This window comes from Mobula birostris, chromosome 2, assembly GCF_030028105.1.
Source record: "Mobula birostris isolate sMobBir1 chromosome 2, sMobBir1.hap1, whole genome shotgun sequence".
NCBI classification, from domain to species: domain Eukaryota; kingdom Metazoa; phylum Chordata; class Chondrichthyes; order Myliobatiformes; family Myliobatidae; genus Mobula; species Mobula birostris.
In genome coordinates this window covers 90,433,860-90,455,478 of record NC_092371.1, presented here as the reverse complement: position 1 = coordinate 90,455,478, position 21,619 = coordinate 90,433,860, and the positions used below count along the sequence as shown (strand labels likewise).

General features: G+C 42.2%; 1 protein-coding gene across 3 annotated transcripts in view; it reads right to left on the bottom strand.

Annotated features, from left to right (window-relative positions):
* Positions 1 to 246: 246 nt before the first annotated feature.
* rbl1 (retinoblastoma-like 1 (p107)) overlaps positions 247 to 21,619 on the bottom strand; it is a 123,822-nt gene continuing 102,449 nt past the window's right edge. For all 3 annotated transcript variants that reach the window (XM_072244869.1, XM_072244859.1, XM_072244879.1), the window contains 4 exons: positions 14,914 to 15,007; positions 5,974 to 6,173; positions 4,153 to 4,317; positions 247 to 3,734 (listed from right to left, as the gene is read on the bottom strand). In XM_072244869.1, coding sequence (XP_072100970.1) covers positions 3,564 to 3,734; positions 4,153 to 4,317; positions 5,974 to 6,173; positions 14,914 to 15,007 — 630 coding nt within the window. In that variant the 3' untranslated portion in view covers positions 247 to 3,563. The remainder of the gene's footprint in view (positions 3,735 to 4,152; positions 4,318 to 5,973; positions 6,174 to 14,913; positions 15,008 to 21,619) is intronic.

The following is a 21,619-nucleotide window of genomic DNA, read 5'->3' as shown; positions in this document are numbered from 1 at the left end:
AAAATAATCTTCACCACCACCTGTGGGATGGTGTTCAACATCTCATCCGCACAATGGTGTGGGTGACTATAGTGTGTCCAGCGTCAGCGAGACCAACAAGTGCCACAGCTTCATGCTTACAGTTTAAATGTGAAACAATGAAGGTGCCCAATAAGTGGTCAAATCTAATACAACTTCATATTAAGCACCCAGGGATGACAGCACAACGCAGTATTCATTGAAAGAAATTGGCATATTGTGGAAAGATTGCAGGTAAATACTTTATTTAAAAACCAATCCTCAAAAGTAAAAGATATTTAAGATTAACAGTATTACTGTTCTCATACGGGTAAAAACAAAACACATTAACCAAAGTGGAAAAAGTTATCACAAGGTGAGCAAGTATTAAAGTGTGCAACTTGGGTTCACTGTTGGACAATTCCTGTAGCTGATTCCTGATGGGTGCAGGAGCAGAGACTTCCACCGCACATGATATGTTGGCAAGGAAAAAGCAATATTCCTCTGGTCATTACATCCTGGCAGCTCTAAACTTTGTGGCAATATTTAATCCGATTACAGCGTCACTGATCAATGCCATGTATGGAACAGTTCTCAACTGTGTCAGAGACAATTTTATTGGGAACTGCATTCCCATGTGAGAACAGAGTAAACAGCACTCAACTGTTCCTCTGGCCATTCTGTTGTAGTTAATGCAGTCTGGAAACCCCTGCAGAGCATTAGCCATAAGATATTTACAATATTATGGTACTGAACTAATCTAGGAAAAACATTCCCTTCAATGGGCCAAAGTATAACTGATACAAGAACTCTACTATTGGATAGTAATGCCTGGGACCCAATGCTCAAAACTGAGGCTTAGAGTGAAACTTTCACTCAACCAGGGAGGCAGAGTATGAGGGACAAACCTGGTTCTTCAAACCCTCTGGTCTGAGATAAAGCTGGAAACAGTAAATTTGCTGTCAACATCTCAGAGAGGAACAAAAATCCCAAAAGGAACAAAATTCCAGAGGTAAAAATTTAAATTGATAATTTTCTTAACATTTTCATTCTCACTCAAAAGCAGAAATCGTTTCTCAATTCCATATATAAAGCATTAAAGTACAAATATTAACTCATAGAATAATCTAAACTATACAAATATACACTCTAGTCTTCAAAACAGGAAATTAATGTAAAAGGAATTGTGTGTAGATGCTACACAATAGTTAAAACAAACACAGCATATTGCAGACCATACAGGAGTAAATTTAAAGCTTGTGTGAACCTTCTGAGATCTGGTACTTTTTGCTGCAGGTTAGACCACCAGTAGAAAGCTGTAGCATTTACATTAGACAAGTACAGATTGAATCAGAGTATCTGAAATGGAATAACGGGATGTCAGTGAGATCTCCCTATGCACGGGGCAGGTGTGGTTGATCTTGGGATCAATAGGAACTGAAGTCCCTATATTTTCTCTTGTTTCTGTTGTCCATAGAGGTTAGCACTAGTAGAAACTGACTTCCCCACAGGGGAAGTACCTCATTTTCTGACAACATGGAAGGAGACCATTTGGGTCTCTGATTATATTTCAGCATGCAGAGCATTCCCATTCCCTCACCTAGTTTCTGATACATCAACCCCCAATTCTCCTGCCTTCCAGCTACACTGCAGATCATGGGAGGAAACCAGAGTTTCAGCAGAGATCCACATTCCCTGCAAGCTCCACAAAGAAGCAATGGAGTTCAGGGTTAGTTCCAGGTTGCTGAAGCCACGAGGCAGCAGCACTATCCAATGCACCAGTGACCCAGAAAGTTACAGGAAAGATTCCTATACAAATCTCATGACATATGCCGGTGATATTAAACCCGATTCTGATACTGTTAGTCACCTAGTTAATGCATTTTTGTGATAAAATCAGTCCCAAGCATTCCAGATCACGTTCACCTTGGGCCCCAAAGTAAAGCAAAGCACACCCCAAACTGTATCAACACTGTGGTGTGGTGCTAATCCCCAACCTGTGGTGACAGAGAGGTAAAGAATCTGGTGCAGCCTAAGCCACGAACTGTGTTCTGAATACATACAGATGCATGTGAGGCCCTACCAGAGATTGGATCACTAGCTGGCTCACTGCCTGAGCTTCAAGGACTGTATCATGGCAAAGCCCAAATGGGGACACAACTATAAATGGATCAACTGGGAAATACGGCACTGGGCTAGAGAATCCATGAACACAAAAGATGGCACTCGGAATCCAAACTGTCATCTCAATGCTCAAACTGTCCCTAATTGTATGATTAATAAATGGAAGTTGTCACGCTTTCCATCAGCCTGGTTTGCATTTGAGCTCCAATTCCTGGCCTAACTCACTAAGTCACCATCACATCAGATAGGCAGTGTCTATGACACTTTGGTACAACACATGCACAGGCCTTCGGGATGGAGAACCATGGTTACACCACATTAACACACTACACATCAACATTTCACAAAGTTGGAAGTAAAGGGAAAGTACGCTCTCTTCATGGCTGCGAGCCTGGCATTATATTGCAGAAAGATGAGACTTGCAGTAAAGTTCTGTCCTCAAAGCCACTGTGCAGGCAAACTCTTTGCTAGAAAGCTAATGGGCCTGCCGAATTCTCCATACACTGAAGGCCAAGTGCAAGCTGCAGATTATTCTTGCTTTCCCCCTTAAAAACAGTGAAGGCACTTTATAGCTAATGTCAGAGTGACACAATACAGACACTGGGTTCACAGGATGGGGCTGGGAAATGAGAAAATGAACCCCTGATGCAGCGTGTTCCAATGTTGATGCTACAGGAAAAGTGACAGAATAGAGAGCATCGATCTCCATTCCGCAGCACTGATTCTCTCTCCAATTAACTTCCACCAGACTCCCAATTCAGTGCTCCAAGGCACACAAGAGTGACCCGTGAACCTGTGTTTATTTAAGAAACGGCAACTGTTCATCGGCAGAATCCAAGAATTGGGGGGCTATATGGTTATTCTTTGGGATCTGGTTTGTAAAGTGCTTTCACTGCACCAGGTGTCGGTGTAATGTTAGTGCTTTACTGAGTACTGCTAATCTCCCAGTATGGCTATTATATTCTTTGATTCCAAACTCCAAACCCCTCTGTATGCTTTCAATACACACATCATCATAAAAAATTTAATTCTGTGGATCTTCCTTGTACTTACCCAACAACCTAAACCCAACCTAGTCAGAGAACACACAAGCAGATCTAAGCCCAGTCATTCAAAGACTGGCTTGCTGACTGAAGCTGTTATTTAACAGTATACAAGGTTGAAACAAGCCAGTAGGTGATGGAGTAAATGGCACCAAGATGAAATATTGACTGCCACTTCTTCCCAGACACGTGCTGAGCTGTATGAAGTGCGCTGTTTGTTGATTGTTCAGGACAGCATTGGTTTATTCCTGGTAACTCTGCGCATACAGAGTCTGCACCCAAAGAACAAGAACTAGGGTTCTGGTAATGGTTGAACGTGGGAGGGAGTCTAGGTTCTTTCCAGACAAATCTGATTCTAGCAACTCTACCTAATAAATTCTACGTAGAAGCTTTATGTTCTCAGCGGTTTGCCCGCTCGCTGATGACATCCTGCAGCCGCTTCAACAAAATGTCGTCATTTTCTTGGCAGAGGCATTTTGTTGGTGATTCACTGTCACTTTCCATGGTGAAGGCTCGCTTCCTGCTCAGCCGTTCCCCTTGCTTGATCATGCAGTTGATGTCCCTAAGGTTCTGAGGAAAACATCACAAATGGGAGAGTGAGCAATGCATGGAGGAATTGGCTCTTTCACCCTTTAAGTCTGCTTTGTCATTCAATAAAACCATCACTGGTATGATCTTGGCTTCAGCTGTACTCTCTGCCTTCCCCTCATAACTTCTGCTTTTCCTGGCAGATCCCAAATCCACCTAGCCTTGAAAACATTTAACAATTCAGTTCCACAACTCTCTCAGATGTAGAACTCCACAGATTCACAGTTTCAAAGTAACCCTACCTGCAGGACAGCCTCAACACTCTTGTATAGAATACTTAGCAAATGCATCTTATCACAACTCAACTCATGCTAGAATGTTTGACATTGACAGCTATCTCCCTGCTAAATAAATTCAAAACAGTAATCATCACCAATGAGGTATAGAAAGAATGCTTCACCTTTGAGGGGCTCCTGTTAAACCTGTACATCATCGCAGTACGTGGAGTGAGAGAAGTGCCGTTCTTGTGAGGGGAGATATACACTGCGTGTTGTTGTGATATCCGTCGGGGAGACACGGGATGTGGTTTCACATTCGGAAAAGGAGAGAGCGGCGGTGCTTCCACCTGTCAAGACAAGACTTAAAACTGTAGTAACTGTAGTTAACTGTAAGTACCAGCTGTGTGGTGAAAGCAGCACAACAGCACCTCTTTCACCTCAGATAGCTAAAGAAGGTTAGCGTGAGTCCCCAGCTCCTCAGGACTTTCTACAGGGGCACAATTGAGAGCCTCCTGATTGGCTGTGTCATCACCTGGTATGGGAACTGCACTATCCTCTACCCATCAAAAACTGAAGCCACTTCACATATCAGGGCACCTTGCTAAAAGCTGGCTCAAAAAGGACAGTTTATGGAGCATCTTTAATTGCAGAGAGGTCAAGAGGCAGAGAAGTTTGGGAGTACAATTCCAGATTTCAGATCGTGGCTGATGAAGACCAGAGTCATAGAATTACAGAGATCGTGTCAGTCGGAAGGAGTTTACATAGACTGGAAGGAAAGGGTTTGAAACGGTTTGAAAACAATTGTAAAAAGGATGAGAGGCAAATGAAGTCTAGTATGAGTTAGGACATGACAGAGCGCGAGCTTAGGTGTATGGATAAGACAGCAAGGAAAAGCTCGGTGAGTACTGGAAAAGTCTGTGCTAAATTTACACAGGATATACCACACAAAAACAGGCCAGACCAACAATTCAATGCTGGGTTTATGCTCAATTTCTTTATTCAAGAAACACTTGGTCTGTTCCTTGTCCCCTCATGCATTTACCCTTCTGTTTCTAGTATCATGCTTGTTACTCTTCTCCAGTGTCTCAACTCTTGGCAACCAGAATTGTATCAAGTGTCGTCTACCCAAGTTCTGATGTAGGTGTCACATAATTTCCCTACTTTTCAATTCCACTCTTTAAGAAGTAAGCCCCAAAAACTGGCACACTGCTTAGCATCCAAGCCATATTCTGAAGAAATAACGCGCTAACAGAATCAGCGATAAAATGGATCATTATGGTGCATTATATGAGCCCCTGCCCACCCCACCTTCTCTGTCCAACACCCGATTTAAATCCCTGCTATTTACACTCACACAACAATGAGAAGCACATGATCTGTTGCAAATATATGTAACACTCTTGAAATTGTTCTATCATATAGCTGATGAAATGTTATTTTTCCAGCTAGAAATTCCTAAAATACATGAATAATTATGGTTTGTAGTTACTATTAAAGGTTCTCACCTCTCAAGAAACATCCCTCTCCTTCAAAATCGACAAAATACATCCCTCCTCAAAAAGAGAGGTTAACGTGTTACCTTCTAACACCATTCCATTTCCCGCTCCAAAGTCCTTTAGCATTGATGTGCATCTTAAACCTCTAAGCAGAAACTCCTTCACAGCACCATTTGTAAAGGAGGTCTGATGTAAACTATCCTTTGTCTTCATCTACTAGTCTACAGACTAACAGTTCACCACACCATCCTTTACAATCCTAATTTTAACATTTAGGTGACAAGCTGAAGACAAGAATCTTTGGCTGCAAAAGTTCTGAGTCCTGGAATTCACACTCTAAACATCTATATTTCCTTACCTTCTAATGTTTTTAAATACCTAATCCTTGGCTCTCACCTTATGTCCTTATGTGGCTCAGTATCGCTGCAACTATAGAAGTAATTATTTGCATGTTAAATATCTACATTACACTCATTGTGGAATGCTAACAAACTCATGCTTGCTTACCCCACACTCCAGTTTTACATTGGAGTACTTCAATGCAAACTCTTTAATTCTATTCACATAGATAGTGTTATAGAACTTAATGAGATCACCACGCTCTTCCTCCATAGGGTCTGGACACTTGGATATGCTGGCAGGAGTCACTGGAGGGCTTCTCATCTCAAAACCGCCATGATTATTTGTGCTGGGATCACAGCTGGATACTGAAAGGGCCATAAGAGAATTATTATTCTTAATTTTAAATTAGGCTCCCTAAAATAACTGATCATTCCATACTGAAAGATCTTTTGTTTCTCTAAAACCAGTGAAAGTCACAGTGCTAGAAAATTACGAAACTTTTACACTTCCAACACCGTCAGATCAGGAAGGTGAAGAGCCTTAAATTTTGTCTCAACAGTGCAATTTAGCTGCAGTATTAGAAAAGCACTCAGAAATATTAATTCCTCCTATCAGTCATCTACATTGGTAGCTTGAAAACTGTGCTCCAAATGCTTAGGATGGAAAAAAACAAGATAATTATCAAACAGTGCAAAGGTGCCTCACTCCTTAAACGGTGATATGCGGAATTCTGTATATTGCAGATATGCAAAAGAAAAATATATAGATCATAAGTCTTCTGGTAAGATGGCAGCGCACTCGGCTGTCCATCAAATGGTACAAGTGTTTCTTAAATGAAAAGGCATCTAGTGCTTTCCTGGTGTACATGACAAATAAACTCTTCTCTGGCTTCCAGTCAGGAACAAGTATCGATTTTAACTGATGTTTCAATGACAGACTCTGCCATCTTCATCAGGGATGATGCCTGGGTGTGTCTAGTCTGATGGTACTTATATCCCCATCGTCTGTCCCACCAGGATAGTGGAAATGTGATTGGATGATTGGGCATTGGTTAAAAAAAACTGCAAGTCTGGTTCAACTGACTTGGCCCAATTGACACATACATACACACTCACTCAATTAAACACCACTCCACTCCCTTTGCAATTTTTGCTCATTTCTTTCTCAATACCTGCTAAAACATTGTTTACATTTACATCATTTATTATATTGTAATTTGTCCTTTACTGTGCCTATTGTCCTGTTTATTAATTATTGTACAGTCTTGCACAGTTTTGTGCACTTTATGTAGTCCCGTGTAGGCATGAAGTCTAATGAAGTTTTGTGTTGTTTCACGTAGTCTAGTATAGTTTTGTGTTGTTTCATGTAGCACCATGGTCCTGGAGGAACGTTGTTTCATTTTTACTGTGTACTGTACCAGCAGTTATGGTTGAAATGACAATAAAAGCGACTTGACTTATTGTTACGTGAATCAGGGCCTCATGCTGAGGTGTCATCTGTTACAGCCACTCAAGGGAGGTGGTGTGGGAGAGAACAGAGACGTGGTTGGGTATCCTCGAATCCGTGCTGGCCTCTGCAGGCCAGCATTTCTGTTGGCGCTGCTCTTCAGTGTTCGCTCACTGGAGGACAAGTTAGATTGCTTTTGTCTGTGGTTGATCCAGCGAGAGACAAGCTGATTTCCCTTTGTCTGCAGCTGATCCAGTGCCATACTTGTTCTTGCAGAAATGTGTTTCCAGGACAGCATCCCATACACCATCAATCTTCAGGCCATGCCACTCAAGAACTTGAGCTAATATTATTTTTAATAAAATTTGTGCTAATATTAAACCCTCCTAGCATGGTTCGGGAGGGTTTAAACTAATTTGCAACAGGGATGGGATCCGGAGTGATAGAGCAGTGAAAAAAGTGCATGGAGTACAGCCAGATCTAACATATAGAGAGGCTTTGAGGAAAGAGAAGCAGAATAAAGGGTGTAAAGGTAGGAAGGTAGAAGGGTTAAAGTGTGTGTACTTCAATGCAAGAAGCATCAGGAACAAAGGTGATGAACTGAGAGCTTGGATACATGGAATTATGATGTAGAGACTTGGCCGGCATCAGGGCAGGAATGGATTCTCAATATTCCTGGATTTCAGTGTTTTAAAAGGGATAGAGAGGGGGGGAAAGGGGAGGAGGGGTGGCATTACTGGTCAGGGATACTATTATCACTACAGAAAGGGTGGGTAATGTAGCAGGATCCTCTTTTGAGTCAGTATGGGTGGAAGTCAGGAACAGGAAGGGAGCATTCTATAGGCCCCCTGGTAGCAGCAGAGATACAGAGGAGCGATTGGGAGGCAGATTTTGGAAAGACGCTAAAATAACAGGGTTGTTATCATGGGTGATTTTAACTTCCCTAATACTGATTGGCATCTGATTAGCTCCAAGGGTTTGGACGGGGCAGAGTTTGTTAAGTGTGTCCAGGACAGATTCCTGTCACAGTATGTTGACAAGCTGACTAGGGGGAATGCCGTACTAGATCTAGTATTAGGTAACAAGCCGGGTCAGGTCACAGATCTCTCAGTGGGTGAGCATCTGGGGGACAGTGACCACCGCTCCCTGACCTTCAGCATTATCATGAAAAAGGATAGAATCAGAGTGGACAGGAAAATTTTTAATTAGGCATGGCCAAATTATGAGGATAAAAGGCTAGAACTTGCGAGTGTGAATTGGGATGATGTTTTTGCAGGGAAATGTACTATGGACATGTGGTCGATGTTTAGAGATCTCTTGCAGGATATTAGGGCTAAATTTGTCTCGGTGAGGAAGTAAAGAATGGTACGGTGAAGGAACCATGGGTGACAAGTGAGGTGGAAAATCTAGTCAGGTGGAAGAAGGCAGCATACATGAGGTTTAGGAAGCAAGGATCAGATGGGTCTATTGAGGAATATAGGGTAGCAAGAAAGGGGCTTAAGAAGGGGCTGAGAAGACCAAGAAGGAGGATGAGAAGGCCGTGGCGAGTAGGGTAAAGGAAAACTCCAAGGCATTCTTCAATTATGTGAAGAGCAGAAGGATGACAGGAGTGAAGGTAGGACCGATTAGAGATAAAGGAAGGAAGATGTGTCTGGAGGCTGTGAAAGTGAGCGAGGTCCTCAATGAATACTTCTCTTCAGTATTCACCAATGAGAGGGAACTTGATGATGGTGAGGACAATATGAGTGAGGTTGACGTTCTGGAGCATGTTGATATTAAGGGAGAGGAGGTGTTGGAGTTGTTAAAATACATTAGGACGGATAAGTCCCTGGGGCCTGACGGAATATTCCCCAGGCTGCCCCACGAGGCCAGGGAAGAGATTGCTGAGCCTCTGGCTAGGACCTTTATGTCCTCATTGTCTACGGGAATGGTACCGGAGGATTGGAGGGAGGCGAGTGTTGTTCCCTTGTTCAAAAAAGTAAGTAGGGATAGTCTGGATAATTATAGACAAGTGAGCCTTACGTCTGTGGTGGGAAAGCTGTTGGAAAAGATTCTTAGAGATAGGATCTATGGGCATTTAGAGAATCATGGTCTGATCAGGGACAGTCAGCATGGCTTTGTGAAGGGCAGATTGTGTCTAACAAGCCTGATAGAGTTCTTTGAGGAGGTGACCAGGCATATAGATGGGGGTACTGCAGTGGATGTGATCTATATGGATTTTAGTAAAGCATTTAACAAGGTTCCACACGGTAGGCTTATTCAGAAAGTCAGAAGGCATGGGATTCAGGGAAGTTTGGCCAGGTGGATTCAGAATTGGTTTGCCTGCAGAAGGCAGAGGGTCGTGGTGGAGGGAGTACATTCAGATTGGAGGATTGTGACTAGTGGTGTCCCACAAGGATTGGTTCTGGGACCTCTACCTTTCGTGATTTTTATTAACAACCTGGATGTGGGAGTAGAAGGGTGGGTTGGCAAGTTTGCAGATGACACAAAGGTTGGTGGTGTTGTAGATAGTGTAGAGGATTGTTGAAGATTGCAGAGAGATATTGATAGGTTGCAGAAGTGGCAGATAGAGTTCAACCCGGAGAAGCGTGAGGTGGCACACTTTAGAAGGACAAACTCCAAGGCAGAAATACAAAGTAAACGGCAGGATACTTGGTAGCGTGGAGGAGCAGACGGATCTGGGGGTACATGTCCACAGATCCCTGAAAGTTGCCTCACTGGTAGATAGGGTAGTTAAGAAAGCTTATGGGGTGTTATAAGTCGTTTCATAAGTCGAGGGATAGAGTTTTAAGAGTCGCAAGGTAATGATGCAGCTCTATAAAACTCTGGTTAGGCCACACTTGGGAGTACTGTGTCCAGTTCTGGTCGCCTCACCATAGGAAGGATGTGGAAGCATTGGAAAGGGTACAGAGGAGACTTACCAGGATGCTGCCTGGTTTAGAGAGTATGCATTATGACCAGAGATTAAGGGAGCTAGGGCTTTACTCTTTGGAGAGAAGGAGGATGAGAGGGGACATGATAGATGTATATAAGATATTAAGAGGAATAGATATAGTGGATAGCCAGCGTCTCTTCCCCAGGGCACCACTGCTCAATACAAGGGCGAATGGCTTTAAGGTAAGGGGTGGGAAGTTCAAGGGGGATGTTAGAGGAAGGTTTTTTACTCAGAGAGTGGTTGGTGCGTGGAATGCACTGCCTAAGTCAGTGGTGGAGGCAGATACACTAGTGAAATTCAAGAGACTACTAGACAGGTATATGGAGGAATTTAAGGTGGGGGGTTATATGGGAGGTAGGGTTGGAGGGTCGGCACAACAATGAGGGCTGAAGGGCCTGTACTGTGCTGTAATATTCTATGTTCTATATGTCTTATCATAACTATGTGCTGTGTGACTGTATGAACTCTGTTTTCTACCTTGGCTCCGGAGCAAAACTGTTTTGTTTAGCTGTATACATGTGCATGTTTGAATGACAATTAAACTTGAACATGAGGTTCTTAAGTCTATTGCATGCTTGGTTACAATCTGCATTTATAAAGCATTTGTATTTATAAAGTGAAACAAATTGCACCCCTTGAAAAATCAAAATTCTAAATCCTAGAAAGCGTACATTGAGAGAGATGACAAAAGACTTTGTAAAACAGGTGACAATTCAGGAGGACCTCAGAGGGAGAAGTTGGCCAGATTTGATTGGAAAAGAACACGGGTAGGGAGAACAACAAAGCAGCAATGGCTGGAATTTCTGGAAGCTATTCAAAAGGTCAGGATATATGCATCCCAAAGAGGACGAAGTATTCCAAAAGAAAGATGATACAACTGTGGCTATCAGGAAAAGTCAAAGCCAACATAAAAGCCAAAAGATAGGGCACATAACAGAGCAAAAATTAGCAGGAAGTTAGAGGATTGGGAAGCTTTAAAAAAAAACAGAAGACAACTAAAAAGTAATAAGGAAGTAAAGATTGACTACGTAAGTAAGCTAGCCAATTATATGAAAGAGGATAACAGAAGTTTCTTCAGACATATGAAGTGTAAAAGAGAGGTAAGGGTGGATATTGGATGGCTGGAAAACAATGCTGGACAGGTAATAAAGGGAGACAAGGAAATGATGGACGAACTAAATAAGTATCTTACATCAGCCTTCACTGTGGAAGATACTAGCAGTATGGTGGAAGTTCTAGGTGTCAGGGGCATGAAGTGTGTGATGTTATCATAACTAGGGAGAAGGTTCTTGGGAAACTGAAAAGTCTGAAGTAGACCAGATGGTGTACACCACAGGGTTCCGTAAGAGGTGGATGAAGAGAATGTGGAGGCATTAGTAATGATCTTTCAATAATCACTTGATTCTGGCATGGTTCTGGAAAACTGGAAAATTGTAAATGTCACTCCACTATTCAAGAAAGGAGAGAGGCAGAAGAAAGGGAACTATAGGCCAGTTAGTCTGACCTCAGTGGTTGGGAATATGCTGGAGTCGATGATTAAGGATGAGATCTCAGGGTACTTGAAGGCACATGATAAAGTAGGCCAAAGTCAACATGGTTTCCTATTTTCTAAATGGAGAGAAAATACAAAAAACTGAGGTGCAAAGGGACTTGGGAGTCATTGTGGAGGATTCCCTAAAGGTTATTTTGTAGGGTGAGTCTGTGGTGAGGAAGGCAAATACAATATTAGTATTCATTTCAAGAGGACTAGCATGTAAAAGCAAGGATGTAATATTGAAACTTTATAAAGCATTCAGGCCTCACTTGGACTATTGTGAGCAGTTTTGGGCCCCTTATCTTAGAAATAATGTGCTGAAACTGGAAAGGGTTGAAATGAGGTTCATGAAAATGATTCCAGGATTGAATGGCTTGTCATATGAAGAGTGTTTGATGGCTCTGGGCCTGCATTCGCTGGAATTCAGAAGAATGAGGGGTGACTTCAATGAAACCCATCGAATGGTGGTGAAAGGACTTAATAGAGTGGATGTGGAGAGGATGTTTCCTATGGTGGCAGTGTCTAAGACCAGAGGAGACAGCCTCAGAATAGAGAGGCATCCATTTAGAACAGAGATGAGGAGGAATTTCTGTAGCCAGAGAGAAATGAATCTGTGGATTGGTCAGGGCATGAAGGGAAATGGGGAGAACGCAGGAGATTGTGGCTGAAAGGAAAACTATAATCAACCATGGCAGAGCAGACTTGATGGGCCAAATGGCCTAATTCTGCTCCTATATCTTATGGAAAAAAGCACAAAGAATAAATGGATGACAGATGAAAATCAAAAATCTAATGGAAGAACGGAGACGGAAGAAAGCAAATCCAATAGAATATAAGTCCTTAGATAAAAAAGTTAAAAGTTTATGTCAAAAAGCCAAAGAAGAATGGTTAAACCAGGAATGTGAGCAAATAGAAAGAATACCTATTACTGATCCAAAAAGGTTACATCAACAAATCAAGAATATCACTGGTAAAAAGCTCCTCGGTTCTTCAGGTGGATGTTTGAAAGCAAAGAATGGTACCATTATCATGAAAAAAGATGAGATTATGAACAGATGGACTGAGTATATTCAGGAATTGTTTGAAGACGATTGAGACGAGAAACCAGAAATTAAGAAAAACATTGAAGGTCCAAGTATTTTAAAATCTGAAGATTGTAATGCAATAAATAAGATGAAGAAAGGAAAGGCAGCAGGTCCTGATGAATTAGTAATGGAACAAATTATTGCCCTTGAAGATTACGGAATTGAAAAACTTACTGATTTAATCAATGACATTTATGAGACTGGAATAATACCAGAAGAGATGAAAATTGGCAATCCCCTCTGATCTGGGCTGACATCTACATGCCGGGTGGCACCTAATTAATTAGCTTGTTTATTTCGGCTTTTTTCTTAAAGATGTGCTGGGTGCATCACAGCTACCGCTGCATTCTCCGTGGCAATATATCGGTCTGTGGCCCGGGGGTTGGGGTGGTGGGACACTGGGGTGTCATCTCATCGTCATCTGTTTCCATCAGGGCAGGCAGGTCACCTTCTTCTATGTCTGCCTGCCTCGATGTCGAAGGTCGAGGTTCGTCGCCTGCTGTGGCTGAAGCGGAAGGCTTGAAAGGTGACAGTATGCTTGACTGCTTAGTCTCGCGCATTTTTCTAACGTACAGTTCTTTGTAAGCACTCAAACCATCTTACAAATATGCCCTAAACCAACGTACCCTTCCAAAATTAAAGTCATACTTTTCTGCAATCATTGCAGCGAAAATCTCATGCAGTTGCTTCACATTCAGTTCCTGGACGACTTCAATTTCGGTCCATTTGCTACTGCATTCGGTTTCGATTATCAACTTCCACAAGTCAAACTCAATTTGTCCTTACTTCCTTCACCATGATCGAAATGCTTAATTATGTCTAGTTTTACACTAAGTGTAACACCCTTACGAGCTCTTTTAGGCTTTTCCGATACCTTAGAACTCATCTTGCTAATGGATGCTCACAGGCACGTGTTTAAGCAATGCTCGCTGGAATGCAGTTCCAGGGGAGGAGCTTGGCTGCTCGGGGTGCGCGCTGCCTTTTCTCGGAACAGTGAAAACACCTTCTGTTAGCGAAGACAGGTAACTAATATAGATCTTTCGTAACAGTGAGGTTTCGTAAAGCGAACGTTCGGAAAGCGGGGATCTCCTATATTTAATGTGTACAGTGAAACAATAGTACAAAATATAAGAGACATCTTGGGAATCAAAGTTGGCGGTGAACACATCAATAATTTCAGATATGCAGGTGACACTGTGTTAATTGCAAGTACGGAGGAAGAACTACAAAACTTAATTGATATAATTGTTGAAGAAAGTACAATCTATCTATCAATTGCATAAAGACAGAATGTATGGTGATATCCAAAAAGAAGGAGAATCCTATCTGCAGGCTGAGAATAAATGGGGAAGACATAAAACTAGTAAAGAACTTTTGCTACTTAGGAAGCTGGGTGACATCAGATGGCAGGTGCGACTTGGGACATCAAAAGAAGAATAGGGATGGCAAAAGACACCTTTACGAGAATGAAGAGTATACTGACCAACACTAAACTAGGCATGACAACCCGCCTCAGACTACTAAAATATTATGTTTATCCAGTTATGTTATACGGCTCAGAATGTTGGACAATATCTAGTAACATGAGGAAATGAATTGTAGCAGCAGAAATATGGTTTTTGAGGAGGATGCAAAGAATATCATGGACGAAACAAATATCTAATGAGGATATCATGAACAGAGCAAACACAAAAAGAGAAATAATATATGAGATCATGAAAAGGCAATGTAACTTCATTGGACATGTGATTAGGAAAGAGGAGTTAGAATGCACGGTAATTATAGAAAAGATTGAAGGGAAGAAAGCAAGAGGAAGACAAAGACAAATGATGATGGAGACAGCAGCCAGAGAAATGGAAATGAATACCAATGAATTGATCAACTTGACCCAAAACAGGAGTGTGTGGGCCATGGCAGTCAAAGCTCAAACTGGGCATGGCACCTGATGATGATGATGATGATGATATCTTATGGTCTTAAAAAAAAAAGCAGTCACGATGAAATGAACATCTTTTTTGAAATTCTTCCCCATGTTAAATCTGTACCAGAAACTGAGTAAAGTTCCAAAATGGTCAGTGGATATTCAAAGTCTCAGTATAACTTACCATGGGTTTCCATGTCCACATCTCCCTCTGAATGTTCATTAATACTTGTAATCCTTGACAAGCCTTTCCCTTTCAGCAGAACACTCCTGTACACCTGAGCAACATAGATTATGTGAAGATGACACTGTTTCAACTAAAGCAATTAATGAGACTTTTGCTGATAAAAGTAATAGTCAATTAAGGATGAATGCAGAGGTGTCATTAGCAAGGTTGCAGATGACACAAAGTGGCATTCTGCATTGGGAAGACAGTCTTTGGCTACAGAATGATATTGATCAGCTAGACAAATTTAATCGTGAAAAAATGTGAGGAGTTACATTTTGGGAAGACTAATAAGGTTAGGCTATACATAATGAATGGAAGGACCTAGAAGATGCTGAAGAGGGATCTTGGTGTGCATAAAGGACTCCTGAAGGCAGCAGCACAGGTAGAGAAGGTATTTAACAAAACATACAGGTTATGTCCTTTCATTAGCTGAGCATATAAGGCAGGAAAAGAGAAGTCATGGTACAATGGCATAAAACCATTACACTACAGCTGGAGCACTGTCTGCAGATTTGGTTACCACAGCACAGGGAGGATGAGATTGCAATGGAAGAGCTGCAGAGGAGATTCACCAAGATGTTGCCTAGAGTGGAACATTTTACCCATGAAAACACTGGTTTGAGTGTTTACTTTTGAGTTAAAAGGGTCAAGGGAGAATTCAATTGAACTATACAACATTATAAAGTGGACAGGTAGGTAAAACTGAAATATTTTTCACTGAGCAGAGGTGTCATAAGTTTATGGGGGAAGATACAAGAGAGGGCATTTGAAGAATATTTTGCTTCAGCCAGAAACCTGCAAATCATTGTGAGGGTTGGTGGAGGTAGGTATTCTCACTTAATAGTGTTAGAACACCATGGCATAGAAGACTGCAGCCTGGGGCAGAGAAGTGGGATTACAGTGCCTATTGTCACGTACCCTGTTTTATATATCTGCATTTATATTACTGTATTGCGTGGCCCTCCGTCCTTGTCCCTAAGCCGGACGGTAGCATGAGATTCTGTACTGACTAAAGGAAAATCAATGCAATAACCAAGACAGATGCTTATCCTATCCCGAGAGTGGTTGACTGTATTGATAGAGTAGGAAAGACTAAATACCTTACAAAAATTGACTTGCTAAAAGGATATTGGTGTGTTCCTTTGACCGACAGGGCCAGCGTTTGTCACACCATCTGGACTGTATGAGTACAATGTTTTACCCTTTGGGATGAAAAATGCTCCAGGGACATTTCAAAGAATGATCAATTCTGTGCTTAGAGGTTTAGAAAACACAGGGGCCTATATTGATGATTTAGTGGTCTGGAAAGACACGTGGGAAGAGCAGATTGCAGTGGTAGAAAAACTGTTTGAAAGGCTGTCCAAGGCTAATCTTACTGTGAACCTCGCTAAAAGTGAGCTTGGCCATGCCTTGTTACATATCTGGGCTATGTAGTAGGCCAAGGCCAACTGGCTACTGTACAGGCCAAGGTTCAAGCTGTTGCTGAGGTTCCTAGTCCAACTGGCAAGAAAGCTTTAAGAAGATCTTTGGGAATGGTTGGGCTTGCAAGTTTTGTAAGAACTTTGCTGACATCGCTCTCCCCCTAACAAAACTTCTAGGGAAGAGTGAAAGACTTATATGGAGTGATTTTTGCCAGGAGGCATTTGAACGCCTGAAAACCATCCTGTGTTATCATCCTTTGCTCAAGGCACCTGATTTTTCCAAGCCATTTTCTATAGCAACAGAAGCTAGTGATGAAGCTGCTGGGGCAGTACTGTTGAAGAAGGGAGTGGATGACATTGAACACCCAGTAGTCTATTTCTCAAAGAAATTTAATGTGCACCAGAAAAATTATTCCACTGTTGAAAAGGAATTGCTAGCACTTATTCTGGCTTTACAACATTCTGAAGTATATGTTTGTCCTGCCCAGAGACCACTTGTGGTTTACATGGATCACAATCCGTTGGTGTTTCTAACTAAGATGAAGGATAAGAATAGACTGTTATTAAATTGGAGTCTGATATTGCAAGAATATGACCTGACAATCAAACATGTGAAAGGTACTGACAATATTATAGCTGATTATTTATCCAGATCTTAAGTTGGAAATTTTACATGTTTTTGCTCTGTCATCTGATGATTATACATGTATTGTTTCAAACTCTGAAATTTCCAGTTCTTTTGAAGGAAGGGGGTTTGACAGGGTCCTGAATTACCCCTATGAACTGCACTTTTGAAAAGAAAGAAAGAAAGAAGAAAGAGAGAGAGAGAGAGAGAGAGAGAGATGCCCAACACAAACACCTTATTAAAGAGAGAGAGAAAGAAAGAGAGAGAGAGAAAGAGAGAGAGAGAGAGGCGAAGATTGCTCACAGCATGTTTATACTTTCTACAAAGACGCTGCCTGCTTAGAAATTCTTACACAGAGGGAAGGGAGGAGTTGCTTGAGAGACAGTTAGTATTCGGCACAGTGAGATAAATAGAAGGTCAGATGATAGACCTGGAGACACATGGTTTTGGACACTGAATGAACTTTGCTGTACCAATGGAAAAAGTAGGTTTTGGAGGATCGATCAGTGGCTCTCGCAGTGTGAAAGGGGTTCGTGAGTGGTGGGGAGTTATTTGTGTGTCCAACCCTCGCCTGGGTTGATAATTCCACCATAGAAGAACGGTCCCCTTTGTTGCGGTCACAGTTGGTGACTTCTAAAGGAATTCGGAGGACAACGGGAAGATCGACGGCGTCAGCTCATTTGAAGACTCAAATCTCTCCCTCTCTCTCTCTCTCCACCACTACTCAACTCAATACCACGAACTGAACTTTACTCATCATAGTAAGACTGCATTCATTTACCCCTAGACTTGAAGCTTGGTTTTCATATATTTCCACATTTACTTAAATATAATCATTGCTAACCTGTTTTATATATCTGCATTTATATTATTGTATTGCGTAGTTACTAATAAATACCATTAGTTAATAGCAATACTGGACTCCAAAGTGTTTTCCATCTCTGCTGGTTCTTTAACCCGTCACGAGGTACGTGACACTATAAAAAGTATTCGCCCCACTCCCATCCCGGAAGTTCTCATGTTTTACAACACTGAATCACAGTGGATTTAATTTGGCTTTTTTGACACTGATCAACAGAAAAAAACTCTTTTGTGTCAAAGAGACAACAAATCTCTACAAAGTGATCTAAATTAATTACAAATATAAAACACAAAATAATTGATTGGATGAATATTCACCTCCCTTCACCTTAGTATGTAGTACAAGCACCTTTGGCAGCAATTACAGCCTTAACTCTGTGTGGATAGGTCTCTATCAGCTTTGCACATCTGGACACTACAATTTTTCCCAATTTTTTACAAAACTCCTCAAGCTCTGGAGATTGCATAGGGATCGTGAGTTAACAGCCCTTTTCAAGTCCAGCTACAAATCCTCAATTGGTTTGAGGTCTGGACTCTGACTTGGCCACTCCAAGACATGAACTTCATTGTTTTTAAGCCACTCCTGTGGAGCTTTGGCTTTAAGCTTGGGGTCATTGTCTTGCTGGAAAACAAATCTTCTTCCAAGTCACAATTCTCAAGCGGACTGCATCAGGATTTCCCTGGATTTTGCTGCATTCATTTTACCCTCTACCTTCACGAGCCTTCCAGGATTTGCTGCAGTGAAGTGTCCCCACAGTTTGATGCAGCTACCACCATGCTTCACAGTAGGGATGGTGTGTTTTTGATGATGTGAGGTGTTTGATGGCCAAAAAGCTCAGTTTTGGTTTCAGACCACAGAACCTTCTTCCAGCTGACTTCAGAGTCTCCCACATGCCTTCTGGCAAACTCTAGCCAAGATTTCATGTGAGTTTTTTTCAACAGTGGCTTTCTCCTTGCCACGCTCCCATAAAGCTGCAACTGCTGAAGCACCTGGGCAACAGTTGTTGCATAAGCACTCTCTCCCATCTTAGCCACTGAAGCTTGTAACTCCTCCAGAGTTGTCATAGGGTCTCTTGGTGGCCTCATTCTTGTAGAGTCACTCAGTTTTTGAGGACAGCCTGCTCTGGGCAGATTTACAGCTGGGCCATATTCTTTCCATTTCCTGATGAGTGACTTAACTGTACTTCAAGGGATATTCAGTGACTTGGAAATTTTTTTTATATCAATCTCCTGACTTGTGCTTTTAAATATCCTTTTCGTGATGTTGCTTGGAGTGTTCTTTTGTCTTCATGGTGTAGTTTCTGCCAGGATACTGACTCACCAGTAGATGGACCTTCCACATACAGCTGTATTTTACTACAATCAATTGAAAAACCTTGACTACACTCAGGGGATCTCCATTTAACTAATTATGTGACTTCTAAAACCAATTGTTTGTACCAGTAATGATTTGGTGTACACCCTATCCTTGTTATATGCGTCTTCAGACAATGTGGATTCACAGTTATGTGAGGAACCTATTTCTACCAACTTCTCGTTATATGCTTCCAAAACTCACAGTTATGCGAGGAGCACTGCCTTCCCGCCAATACAAGTCACGTGTGCACGCCTCACAGTCTCACTCCCACCAGTCTTGCATTGGTTTTGGCAATGCGTGGATGTGCGATCTTGTGCTCTTAAACGTTTGTGTTTTTACCTACGGTGTAGTGATTTTGTGCTTGAAATATTTAACTATGCCTTCTAAGCGTACCATGTATGGGCATTTAGAGAATCATGGACTGATCAGAGACAGTCAGCATAGCTTTGTGAAGGGCAGATCGTGTCTAACAAGCCTGATAGAGCTCTTTGAGGAGGTGACCAGGCATATAGATGGGGGTACTGCAGTGGATGTGATCTATATGGATTTTAGTAAGGCATTTAACAAGGTTCCACACGGTAGGCTTATTCAGAAAGTCAGAAGGCATGGGATCCAGGGAAGTTTAGCCAGGTGGATTCAGAAGTGGCTTGCCTGCAGAAGGCAGAGGGTCGTGGTGGAGGAAGTACATTCGGATTCGAGGGTTGTGACTAGTGGTGTCCCACAAGGATCGGTTCTGGGACTTCTATTTTTCGTCATTTTTATTAACCTGGATGTGGGGGTAGAAGGGTGGGTTGGCAAGTTTGCAAACGACACAAAGGTTGGTGGTGGTGTAGATAGTGTAGAGGATTGTCGAAGATTGCAGAGACATTGATAGGTTGCAGAAGTGGCAGATGGAGTTCAACCCGGAGAAGTATGAAGTGGTACACTTTGGAAGGACAAACTTCAAGGCAGAGTACAATGTAAATGGCAGGATACCTGGTAGTGTGGAGGAGCAGAGGGATCTGGGGGTACATGTCCACAGATCCCTGAAAGTTGCCTCACAGGTAGATAGGGTAGTTAAGAAAGCTTATGCGGTGTTAGCTTTCATAAGTCGAGGGATAGAGTTTAAGAGTCGCGAGGTAATGATGCAGCTCTATAAAACTCTGATGAGGCCACACTTCGAGTACTGTGTCCAGTTCTGGTCGCCTCACTATAGGAAGGATGTGGAAGCATTGGAAAGGGTACAGAGGAGATTTACCAGGATGCTGCCTGGTTTATGATCAGAGATTTAGGGAGCTAGGGCTTCACTCTTTGGAGAGGAGGATGAGAGGAGACATGATAGAGGTATACAAGATATTAAGAGGAATAGATAGAGTGGATAGCCAGCGCCTCTTCCCCAGGGCACCACAGCTCAATACAAGGGGGCATGACTTTAAGGTAAGGGGTGGGGAGTTCAAGGGGGATATTAGAGGAAGGTTTTTTACTCAGAGAGTGGTTGGTGCGTGGAATCAGTGGTGGAGGCAGATACACTAGTGAAATTTAAGAGACTAATAGACAGGTATATGGAGGAACTTAAGGTGGGGGGTTATATGGGAGGCAGGGTTTGAGGGTTGGCACAACAATGTGGGCCAAAGGGCCTGTACCGTGCTGTACTATTCTATGTTCTATAACAGTGCGTTTCTTGCCGCCTAACACATCGCTGATTCAACCACTCGACAGGTGTGATATCCACATTCAAGCTTATTTTTTTACAGCAAACTGTCCCTCAGATGCTGCAAGCAACAGACGATTTTGAAAATCCCAGGAGTTTACCCACGGTGAGGGAATAGTGGAAGTTCTTCACCATCAGACATGCCATCAACAACATTGATGAATCCTGGAAAGAGGTCAGGTCTTCCACTCTGAAGCAAATGGCAGAATTTTTTTTAAGGCTGCGGAACACTTGGCACAAATGGCAGTGGACATGGACCCAAGTTTAGAACGGAGTCAGCCTTCTTCCCTACAAGCACGTTTATGCTGAAAAACAAAATGCTGCCAAACAAACAATCCTCATCACTTTCTTCAAACCGGTGTCATCTCCTGCTGCCGGCGGTACTGAGAGTTTTGTGAGCCTTCCTTCACCCTTTACTGTCCTTGATGATCCTGACGACACACAACTATCCACCTCATCCATGTAAAGCTGCCTGACACCACAACAACCACTCATCTCCCAGAGCGAATACACCTGCCACTGTTGGTGAGTACTGTACACCCTAGTATGTTAACTTTCTATGAATTATTACTTTGAAAATTACCTTAAATTGATGAAAAATAACACGAATGTTGCCTTGTGGTACTGCTTTTGTGTCGTATTGGTATGAAAAATGTGAATAAATTTCAGATAAAACATATTTAGGAAGCCCTCAAGAACGCATCCCT